This window comes from Salvelinus fontinalis, chromosome 23, assembly GCF_029448725.1.
Source record: "Salvelinus fontinalis isolate EN_2023a chromosome 23, ASM2944872v1, whole genome shotgun sequence".
Lineage (NCBI taxonomy): Eukaryota > Metazoa > Chordata > Actinopteri > Salmoniformes > Salmonidae > Salvelinus > Salvelinus fontinalis.
Window position 1 is genome coordinate 47,055,359 of NC_074687.1, and position 12,514 is coordinate 47,067,872.

At 42.5% G+C, this 12,514-nt stretch overlaps 1 protein-coding gene across 1 annotated transcript in view; it reads right to left on the reverse strand.

Annotated features, from left to right (window-relative positions):
* Positions 1 to 12,514, reverse strand: part of dnah7 (dynein, axonemal, heavy chain 7) — a 212,557-nt gene that overhangs the window by 23,279 nt on the left and 176,764 nt on the right. The window contains exons 61-63 of the mRNA XM_055879049.1: positions 6,823 to 7,005; positions 5,390 to 5,527; positions 2,229 to 2,459 (exon numbers count right to left, since the gene is read on the reverse strand). Of these exons, the coding sequence (XP_055735024.1) occupies positions 2,229 to 2,459; positions 5,390 to 5,527; positions 6,823 to 7,005 (552 nt within the window). The remainder of the gene's footprint in view (positions 1 to 2,228; positions 2,460 to 5,389; positions 5,528 to 6,822; positions 7,006 to 12,514) is intronic.

A 12,514-nucleotide genomic window follows, 5' to 3' on the forward strand; every position in this document is an offset into this window, starting at 1 on the left:
AATTAAATAAAGGTAAAACATTTTAAAATCCTTAAATCTGTGGTCCAACTCATCCCAAACCATCTCAATTGGGTTGAGGTTGGGTGAGTGTGGAGGCCAGGTCATCTGATGCAGCACTCCATCACTCTCCTTCTTGGTCAAATAGCCCTTATACAGCCTGGAGGTATGGAGGGTCATTAAAAAACAAAAAGATAGTCTCACTAAGCGCAAACCAGATGGGATGGTGTAATGCTGTGGTAGCCATGCTGGTTAAGTGTGCCTTGAATTCTAAATAAATTACAGACAGTGTCACCAGCAAAGCACCCCCACACCATTACACCTCCTCTTCCATGCTTCATGGTGGGAACCACACATGCGGAAATCATCCGTTCACCTACTCTGCATTTCACAAAGACCAAAATACAAAAATCTCAAATTTGGATTCATCAGACCAAAGGACAGATTTACAATGTCCATTGCTTGTGTTTCTTGGCCTAAGCAAGTCTCTTATTATTATTGGTGTCCTTTAGTAGGGGTTTCTTTGTAGCAATTCAATTCAAGACCCTGATTCACGCGGTCTCATCTGAACAGTTGATGTTGAGATGTGTCTGTTACTTGAACTCTGTGAAGCATTTATTAAGGCTTCAATTTCTGAGGCTGGTAACTGTAGTGAACTTATCCTCTGCTGCAGAGGTAACTCCTCTTCCTTTCCTGTGGCGGTCCTCATGAGAGCCAGTGTCATCATAGCGCGTGATGGTTTTTGCGACTGCACTTGAAGAAAATCTCAAAAGTTCTTGAAATGTTCCGGATTGACTGACCTTCATGTCTGAAGGTAATGATGGACTGTTGTTTCTCTTTTCTTATTTGAGCTGATCTTGCCATAATATAGACTTGGTCTTTTTCCAAATAGGTCTATCTTCTGTATTAGAACCATACCCTGTCACAGCACAACTGATTGGCTCAAACACGTTAAGAAGGATAGAAATTCCACAAATTAACTTTTAACAAGGCACACCTGTTAATTGAAATGCATTCCAGGTGACTACTTCATGAAGCTGGTTGAAAGAATGCCAAGAGTGTGCAAAGTTGTCATCAAGGCAAAGGGTGGTTACGTTGAAAAATATCAAATATATTTAGATTTGTTTTAAGACTTTTTGTACTACATGATTCCATATGTGTTGTTTCATAGTTTTGAGGTCTTCACTAATATTCTGCAATGTAGAAAATAATCAAAATAAAGAAAAACCCTGGAATGAGTAGGTGTGTCCAAACTTTTGACTGGTACTGTATAATATGAAGTATGCATCAATGCAAACTTTAATGGAAAGTATGCAAAGTAGTATGTTGCAACCAAGTAAGAAATGACAAAACATTTCTTGAACTCAATGGCGGCCATTATTTGAGCTGAAGCGAGAGAAAATACACTCTGACTTCGGAATAAAATGCTGCCTATATACAGTACATCTCATATGTTGCCTGACTACGATATTTTATCCTGATACGTTAGCTAGCGAGATAGCCACAAAAAAATGTTAGCTAGCAACCCACAAAAAATTGACATCTACCTTGGATAACAAATTGGTTTTAGGTCATTTATGTCTGCTATACTATCTTGTTAGCTACATTATTACGATTCACATATAGCTAGCTGATAGTTATAGAGTAAAATGTTTGCTTTGTGTATATATTGTTTGGTCTCTATTGCCATTGTCATGGATAGAAGAAGGAAGGTTCAAGTCCATAGTAAGTAAATAGGGCTAACTGGCTAACCACTTAGAATTGTTAGCTAGATACCCATAAAGAATTGACATCTACTGTACCTTGCATAACATTTGTTTTAGGTCATTGTTGCCTGTTTAACTAGCTAGCTGTCTAGCTAGATTACAACAATTCACATATACTGTATCTAGCTGATAATTATGAAGTAAAACACTTGCTTTGTGTATATCTTGTTTAGTCTCTATTGTTGCCATTGTCCTGCCTGGAATGGTGGAAGGAATATGGTGGAAACTCCATGCTTGCACCAATCCAATACTTTTAAATGCATTAGGGCAAGTGAATGAGTGCACCCATCTGGAGAAGGGTAGTGAATTGGAATGCAGCCTATATCCTCCCACCGTCAGTGGGTCGGGGAAAAACGGATGGAAAAGCATAGAGGCAAAGCCTGAAAACCGGATGCTTCCAGGTTTCTTTTGACCCCGCTCAGGTGTTTCCTTTACGCCTGTAAATTAGGTTAATGTTCTCCTTACTTTGATGGCTTTCTGGATGTTGATGCAGGAGCCTCGGATGATCCTGAGCAGGTTGTTGAAGCGGCCCATCTCCTGCACCAGCACTGTGTTCATGCTCTGGTTGTAGCTGGTGGGGTAGCGGCGCATGGATGCCTCAATGTCAAAGTCGGGCGGCAGCTTGCTGAGGACGTCTGCCGCCACGTCATACACCATGTCGTCTGATGACTTGGCGTCACCGCCTGAGGAACGTGACTGACAGGAGACAGAGAAGTTAGTGTGTGCGAGTTTGGACAACAAATACAATTTTGTGCTACTTAGTGGTATGTTGAAGGTGAAAAAAATGTTTAAATGTTTCTTTTACCAGTGTTAGTCTCTTCCAAGGCCCTATCATGAAAATCCAACTATAACCTTGACCAACTCAAGATTGTTCTGACTACATACAGGCACTGCATCAATTTATCTGTACTCACTCTTGTTTCTCCATTGAGTCTAAGCCCTGTGCTTCACTTACAGCTATCTGTAATGCTCACTGAGGTCCAAGGCCTCAGCAGTACTTACTGTTAACTCTCCCTGCAAACACAAACACACACACACACACACACACACACACACACACACACACACACACACACACACACACACACACACACACACACACACACACACACACAGAGGTTTGGTTACCAACAAGTGTCATCATGAAATTTCAAATCCCTTTCTTGCATAAGTCTGGACTGCCAGGGAAACAAATAAAAAACAATTCCCTCAACTTTTCAAAGTAATTCATTCTAAAGAATGGTTCTTTTCCCGCTTGCCATATTTACTCACTGGTAGCTCTGTCACGACCCAGCGGTAATGGATAATCATTAGATGATAGTTGGGGTTACAGTAGGAATGACAAATAGCTGCTTCATTCCACATGGAGCATCTTCCTGTTTATCGGTCATTCAGAGTAATGGTCCCGTATTAGCTGCTAATAAAGTTCACACTTGACTGCAACTGATATTAATCTTAGTGAAGACGATAAGTATGAATCAAGATTAGGCTTCATTGAGTCCTAATTGTACTAGCAAAATCATATATATATTTTTTTTAAGTAGCGGAGCCTCGACTGAGACCATTTTTCTAACATTTGAGTTGCACTCTCCCACTTTTGCCCTCAGAACAGCAGAACTACATGGTGTCGAAAGGATTCTGGCCCATGTCGACTCCAATGCTTTCCACAGTTGGCTGGATGTCCTGTGGGTGGTGGACTATTCTTTTGTCTCGCCCATTCACCCTCTGAATGGCACACATACACAATCCATGTCTCAATTGTCTCAAGGCTTAAAAATTCTTCTTTAACCTCCCCTTAATCTACACTGATTGAAGTGGATTTAACAATAAATAAGAGATCATAACTTTCACCTGTATTCACCTGCTCAGTCCATGGTCATAGAAAGAGCAGGTGTTCTTAATGTTTTGTATACAGGCACTGCATCAATTTATACTCAATGTATACTCAGTGTATGTGTGCATATGTGTGTGTGGTGTGCGTTTGTGTGTCTGCGTGTGTCTATTTGTGCGCCATTATGCCTGAGCAGTTTACCCTAAACTTTTGGCTGCCTAATTTTCAGCAAAGCTATAAAAATAAAAAAAATCTAGAATCTACAGCTGGAGTTATCTCAATTTCTGTCACCCGATTGGGTTTGATGTTCACTCCTTTAGAGTTCTACTGTGAGTGATTGTGATAGATGTAAGCTAAGCTTCTACGAGCTAGTAACTTGGGCCGACTCAAAGAGAGCTTTAATGGAGTATGAGAAGTGAGTGTCACGCCCTGATCAGTTTCACCTGTCCTTGTGATTGTCTCCACCCCCTCCAGGTGTCGCTGATTTCTCCCAGTGTATTTATCCCTGTGTTTCCTGTCTCTCTGTGCCAGTTCACCCTGTATGTTTCCAAGTCAACCAGCAGTTCTCCTGCTTTTTGCATTTCTACTATTTCTAGTCCTCTCAGTTTTGACCGTTGCCTGTTTCTGGACTTTGTACCCACCTGCCTAACCATTCTGCCTGCCTTGACCACGAGCCTGTCTGCCACTCTGTACCTCCTGGACTCTGATCTGGTTTTGACCTTTTGCCTGTCCACGACCATTCTCTTGCCTACTCCGTTTGGATTAATTAACATAGTAGGACTCCAAACTTATGCCTCCTGTGTCTGCATCTGTGCCTCGCCTTGGGTCATGATAGTGGGATCACAGAGTTTCTCCAAAGCCACTGATTGTCACACCATGTTATCTTACTCCGTCAAAGGCAGACAATGCATCGCATTTACACTAAAGGGAGTTTAGTTTTTTGGAGGGAGATATCTCTGTACAAACAACTTTTCTTCCTAATTAATGTTGCATGGTACAGTTTAATGGAAGGTAATCCAATATTAAAGTCTGGCAAAGATACTGATAAAATAGGTAAGACGTGTGTGTGTTTGTGTGTGTGTGTGTGTATGCATGCGTACATGCACCACACACACACACACACACACACACACACACACACACACACACACACACACACACACACACACACACACACACACACACACACACACACACACACACACACACACACACACACACACACACACACACACACACGGGTTTGCTCTGAGTTTGGAGACATACCATGAGAATACATTACGTACAAAGATTTGGGACATCTGGGATAGGTGACAAGAGGGTGTGCTTTGCTTTGGTTTATGATGTACCTCCAAATTCACTGCCAACGGAAAGAAAGGGCTGTGCTAACTTAAGCCAATGTTTCAGTAGATCCCAAGCCAAAACACACCGCCATTGAGCGTCACTCTACATATGACTTGAGTGAGTTCACAGTTGTATGGAGGTGGACCATATGGCTAGCACTTTGCTCTAAGTAGCTGTCATAAAACCTATACTGTCATTTGAAAATGGCTGTAAGAGAGCATGGCATATAACACTGCCATGGGAGGACATGGCAGATTAGGACAACAATCATGACACTTCTGAAAACTGGGATTCACTGTGCCAAAATGTTGGTGAGCTTACTTTGTATTCCATATCTTTGCGTGTCTATATTACAAATCAAGTGTGTGTGTTCAGTGTGTGTATAATATGTGTGTGTGTGTTTAAGTAAAGGCACTACAACGGACTATTGTGGTAAGTTTGCTGGCCATACCTGTGTGAGCAGAATGCTATCGAAGAGCAGCTGCGTCTCGGACTGGTCCTTGGTGATATCAGCGTTGGCGTTCATACCAAAAATCTCAGGAGACGGATTCAGAGGCAGAGCCTTGGTGTAGTCTATGTAACTGTTATACTGCAGAAGGGGGGAGGGGGGGAGAGATTGGTGACATTTAGAATAATGACTATGTAAATGATAGTTCATGAATAAAATATGGGGTTTAGGAAAATGCCAAATAAAATTGTGCATATATTATAATCGTTCTCACAAATAAATTAAATGGCACAATTGTCAGTGGCCGCTGTGTCTCGTTAATAACTTTTTAAAGGTACCTCAAAGTGAACTTTGCTTGAACAAGTTAATGTACTACTTAAATCACCTCAAGTGACTTTCTTGACTTCTCTGTCTCTTTACATCTATAGTTTGCCAAAGCTAGACCATTTAAAGTGTAGTTCTATAGTATTTGATGCCTTCATGTTGACTGTTCCTCATTCTCACGTAATAATCTTTGTTCATTATACAACAAATATCATTTTTATTTATTTTACCTTTATTTAACTGGGCAAATCAGTTAAGAACAAATTCTTATTTTCAACGACGGCCTCGGAACAGTGGGTTAACTGCCTCGTTCAGGAGCAGATTTTTACCTTGTCAACTCGGGGATTCGATCTTGCAACGTTTCGGTTACTAGTCCAATGCTCTAACCACTAGGCTACCTGCTGCCCCAATGGACAAATATCACATTTAATAAAGGAAGACAGAATACATCATAACTGAAATGAATGAATACGTAATGTGTCTTCGCATTATATTAAGTGGGAGCAATGTACATGTTTCATGCACAGATGGGCATTAATAATACATATGAACATGCCTGTGTCAATTCATCCCAGGGTTATATCCGATCTTTCTCGGATCTTAAAGGTACAGTTCACCTATACTTCAGGGCTCTCCAACACTATTCCTGGATGCTACCCTCACGTAGGTTTCATTACAACCCTAGTTGTAACTAACCTGATTCAGATGATCAACCAGTTAATTATTAGAATCAGGTGCACTAGATTACGGTTGGAACACCTACAGGATGGTAGCTCTCCAGGAACAGGGTTGGAGAACCCTGCTCGAATTTGAAGTAAATGTTTTGATATTGGGATGCAACATCCCTTTAGTTTCAACCATAGAATAAACAGTTTTGCGATTTAGGCGAACAGTCCATTTCATTTGACCAGGGCTCCCTCGAAAGTGATTCCGATCTCAAATGGGACTCACCTGGATAAATGAAGTATAAACTACAAAAGGACAATTCCTAAAGAAAATGTGACGTTTAAAACTTCAAATGTTTTGGAGCTAGAGCGATGTGGGATTTTTTGTGTTGTTGCTTTCACAAAGCACACAAATAAACTTCAACCATATGAGAAGTTGTTCCTTACGTCTCCCTCTGGTGGTGAGTAATACAGACCGCTGGGGTCAAACTTGTAGTCAGGGTCTTGAATCTTGGGGGTGTAGAAGATCGTCAGGATGGTGCGCAGCGTCCGCCGGTCCCAGTCATCCGTCACGCGGCCACCGTAGTTACATTCACCAGTCATGTAGTGGATGGCTTCAAAGGGAACTTCCTGTGTCGGGTGGGCAGAGGGAGTCATGAGCTGTCTGAAATGTAACCATATTCCCTATATAGTGCACTACTTTTGACCAGGGGATGCATACGTCTGTGTAGGTTGGGCATAGGGATTTATGAGCTAAATCCAAAATGGCACCCTATGTATTCCCTTCATAGTGCACTACTTTTGACCAGGTCCCACATAGGGACAAAAGTTGTGCTCTATATATGGAATAGGGTGCCTTTTCGAATGCTCACATGCATTCACAATGGGATGACATTTAGATATGGGTCAGTGTCAACTCAATGCAGTGTGTTTGAAGGTATTTAAAGAAGCACTGAATTATTCAAATTCAGTCCCCCAATGACAACATCTCCTTTCAGCTGGTGACAAAACAGCAATTTTTCAATAATTGATATAGTTGCACAAGTGACAGTAGAGGTCGAATAGAACTTTAAAGTTTGGGAGAAATGTAAAGGTAGACAGGGGGAAACCACTGTCCATGGCATTGTGGATGAAAATGTCCCCTGCAAATGTTGCAGGTGGCTCTTTGGTTATGAGGGAAAATGTCAGCATATTCAAAGATGCCTCTTGTTCAGTTTCTTCACAACTTGTTTTGTAGGAAGGGGGTTGAGAAGGGCAACGGAGTACTTTCTGTGGTTTTTAAATGTCAAGGGGGTTTTGAATCGGGCTGATGAAAGAGACTCGAGTGCAGCAAAAGCACTTGTAAATGTCAGTTGGTACCCACATGTACACTTACTGTAGATATAGATCATGTTGGAGCGAGTGAGAGAACAAGCGTTATTCAAAAATTGATGAAAAGTTTTTTTTCCCCTCATCAATCTACACAAAATACCCCATAATGAAAAGCAAAAATAGTTTTTTTGATTTATTTAACCAAAAAGAAAAGGAAATATCACATTTAAATAAGTATTCAGACCCTTTCCTCAGTACTTTGTTGAAGCACCTTTGGCAGCGATTATCAGTCTTCTTGGGTATGACGCTACTAGCTTGGCATACCTGTATTTGGGGAGTTTCTCCCATTATTCTCTGCAGATCCTCTCAAGCTCTGTCAGGTTGGATAGAGAGCGTCACTGCACAGCCACTTACAGGTCTCTCCAGAGATGTGAGATAGGGTGCAAGTCCGCGCTCTGGCTGGGCCACTCAAGGACATTCAGAGACTTTTCCCAAAGCCACTCATGCGTTGTCTTGTCTGTGTGCCTGCCTCAACACAACTCTGTTTTGGAGCTCTAAATAAAAAAAATTGAATAAAATCTAATTTGATTTGTCACATGCAACGAATACAACAGGTGTACCCTTACAGTGAAATGCTTACTTACAAACCGGTAACCAACAAAGTGTTAAGAAAGTATTTACTAAATAAACTGAAGTAAACAATGAATTAATAATAAAAGTAAGAAAATAGAAAAATAACAAATAATTAAAAAGAAACAATAAAATAAAAGTAACAAGGCTATATACAGGGGGTATCGGTACAGAGTCAATGTGCGGGGGCACAGGTTAGTCAAGGTAATTGAGGTAATAAGTACATGTTGGTAGAGGTAAAGTGACTATGCATAGATAACAAACAGAGAATAGCAGCAGCGTAAAAACGCAAATAGTCCGGGTAGCCATTTGGTTAACTGTTCAGGAGTCTTATGGCTTGGGGGTAGAAGCTGTTAAGAAGCCTTTTTGGACCTAGACTTGGAGCTCCAGTACCGCTTGCCATGCGGTAATAGAGAGAACAGTCTATGACTAGGGTGGCTGGAGTCTTTGACAATTTCTTGGGCCTTCTTCTGACACAGCCTGGTATAGAGGTCCTGGATGGCAGGAAGCTTGGCCCCGGTGATGTACTGGGCTGTATGCACTACCCTCTGTAGTGCCTTGCGGTCGGAGGCCAAGCAGTTGCCATAACAGGCGGTGATGCAACTAGTCAGGATGCTCTCGATGGTGCAGTTGTACAACTTTTTGAGGATCTGAGGACCCACGCCAAATCTTTTCAGTCTCCTGAGTGGGAATAGGCACTGTTGTGCCCTCTTCACGACTGTCTTGGTGTGTTTGAACCGTTTGTTGGTGATGTGGACTACAAGGAACTTGAAGCTCTCAACCTTCAGCCCAGTCGATGAGAATGGGGGCATACTCGGCCCTCCTTTTCCTGTAGTCCACGATCATTTCCTTAGTCTTGATCACTTTGAGGGAGAGGTTGCACCACACTGTCTGGTCTCTGGCCTCCTCCCTATAGGCTGTCTCAATGTTGTCGGTGATCAGGCCCACCACTGTTGTGTTGTCGGCAAACTTAATGATTGTGTTGGAGTCGTGTTTTGCCATGCAGTCATGGGTGAACGGGGAGTACAGGAGGGGACTGAGCATGCACCCCTGAGGGGCCCACATGTTGAGGATCAGCGTGGCAGACGTGTTGTTACTCTTACCACCTGGGGGCGGCCCATCAGGAAGTCAAGGATCCAGTTGCAGAGGGAGGTGTTTAGTCCCAGGGTCCTTCGCTTAGTGATGAGCTTCGAGAGCACTATGGTGTTGAACCCTAAGATGTAGTCAATGAATTGCATTCTCAAGTAGGTGTTCTTTTTGTCCAGGTGGGAAAGGGCAGTGTGGAGTGCAATAGAGATTGCGTCATCTGTGGATCTGTTGGGGCGGTATGCAAATTGGAGTGGGTCTAGGGTTTCTGGGATAATGGTGTTGATGTGAGCCATGACCAGCCTTTCAAAGCACTTCATGGCAACAGAGTGCTACGGGTCGGTAGTCATTTAGGCAAGTTACCTTGGTGTTCTTGGGCACAGGGACTATGGTGGTCTGTTTGAAACATGTTGGTATTACAGACTCAGTCAGGGACAGGTTGAAAATGTCAGTGAAGACACTTGCCAGTTGCTCAGCGTATGCTCGGAGTACACGTCCTGGTAATCCGTCTGGCCCTTTGGCCTTGTGAATGTTGACCTGTTTAAAGGTCTTATTCACATCGGCTACGGAGAGCGTGATCCCACAGTCGTCTGAAACAGCTGGTCATCTCATGCAGGCTTCAGTGTTGCTTGCCTCGAAGCACGCATATAAGTTCTTTAGCTCGTCTGGTAGGCTCGTGTCACTGGGCAGCTCGCGGCTGTGCTTCATTTTGTAGTCCGTAGTAGTTTGCAAGACCGGCCAACTCCGACGAGTGTCAGAGCCAGTGTAGTAGGGTTCAATCTTATTCCTGTATTGACACTTTGTCCATTTGATGGTTCATCGGAGGGCATAGCGGGATTTTTTTATAAGTGTCCGGGTTAGAGTCCCGCTCCTTGAAAGCAGCAGCTCTACCCTTTAGCTCAGTGCGGATGTTTCCTGTAATCCATGGCGTCTGGTTGGGGTATGAATGTACGGTCACTGTGGGGGTGACATCATTGATGCACTTATTGATGAAGTCAGTGACTGATGAAGTGTCCTCGGAAGAACCCCCGGAACATATTCCAGACTGTACTAGCAAAACAGTCCTGTAGCTCAAAATCTGCATCATCTGACCACTTCCGTATTGAGTGAGTCACTGGTATTTCCTGCTTTCGTTTTTGCTTGTAAGCAGGAATCAGGAGGATAGAGACATGGTCAGATTTCCCAAATGGAGGGCGAGGGAGAGCTTTGTATGCCTCTCTGTGTATGGAGTAAAGGTTGTCTAGAGTTTTTTCCCGCTCTGGTTGCACATGTACCATGCTGGTAAAAATAAGGTCAAATTGATTTAAGTTTCCCTGCAATAAAGTCCCCGGCCAATAGGAGCGCCGCCTCTGGATGAGCATTTTCATGTTTGTTTATGGCCTTATACAGTTCGTTGAGTGAGGTCTTAGTGCCAGCATCGGTTTGTGGTGGTAAATAGACAGCTATGAAAAATATAGATGTAACATCTCTTGGTAGATAGAGTGTCTCATGATAAGCTGTAGACCACACTACCTCAGGCGAGCAAAACCTTGAGACTTCATTAATATTAGATGTTGTGCACCAGCTGTTACTGACAAATATACACAGACCACGACCCCTTGTATTACCCGGAGGCAGCTGTTCCCTCTTGCTGATGCATGGAAAACCCAGTCAGTTGTATGTTATCCATGTCGTCGTTCAGCCACGACTTGTGAAACATAAGATATTGCAGTTTTTAATGTCCCGTTGGTAGGATAGTCTTTACCGGAGCTCACCCAGTTAATTATCCAATGATTGCACGTTGGCTAATAGGACTAATGGTAGAGGCGGTCACCCACTCGCTGTCGGATTCTTACAAGGCACTCTAACCTACAACCCCTATATTTCCGTCTCTTCTTCATGCAAATGGCAGGGATTTGAGCCTTGTCTGGCGTCTGAAGAAAATCCTTTGCATCTGGCTCATTAAATAAAAACATCTTCATCCAGTACGAGGTGAGCAATCACTGTTCTGATAGCCAGAAGCTCTTTTCAGTCATAAGAGACGGTGGCAGAAACATTATGTACAAAATAAATTACAAATTAGGCAAAAAAACTCACACAATAGCAGAATTGGTTAGGAGTCCGTAAAACGGCATCCATCTCCCTCACCACTCTTCCTCTACGGACAATTCCTGCGACCTCATGGTTTGGTTTTTGCTCTGACATGCACTGTCAACTGTGGGACCTTATATAGACAGGTGTGTGTCATGTCCAATCAATTGAATTTACCACAGGTGGACTCCGCTCAAGTTGTAGAAACACCTCAAGGACGATCAATGGAAACAGGATGCACCTGAGCTCAATTTCAAGTCTCATAGCAAAGGGTCTGAATACTTATTTAAATAAGGTATATGTTTTTAATTTTTAATACATTTGCAAACATTTCTAAAACCTATTTTCACTTTGTCATTATGGAGTATTTCGTGTAGATTGCAATTCTATATATATTTTTATACATTTTAGAATAAGGCTGTAATGTAACAAAATGTGGAAAAAGTCAAAGGGTCTGAATAATTTCCAAATACACTGTATAGGGAATAGTAGTGACGTAGTCGAGTCACTAAACCTTGAGTCCGTGTCGAGTCCCAAGTCCCCCTGTGCTCCAGTCCGAGTCAACATCCGAGTCCCCAATGGTCGAGTCACGATTCCATATGGCTGAAGTCCGAGTCCCAGTGCTCGAGTCCTGGTCCAAGTGCTTAAGTCTGATTCACAGGGTCCACATCAACTCAAAATGTAGTTATTTACCCAGTCAGATATAGTGTAGTGGCAAGAGGAATTATTTAGTCAATATGGTTTATGAATGTAAAATGCAGACCGCCAATGCACGATACAAAGAACAAAATGTAGCACAGGTAATAAGCGTCATACCTTTGAATGGTTAGGGCTAGAAACAAGCTGTTTTCTTTGTAGAAAAGAAAGAGACGTGTCAGAACCTGGCTATGGAATGCAATTGGGAAAGTGGGAGGGTTGAGCAAGACAACGTACTTAAAGACAGACTACTTTTCTATACACAAGGGGAAGAGAGACAAACATAGCTATACTGTTGTTTTACTAGTAAACTCAATGCTATTGTTTGTAATTTAGTAAAGCAGCT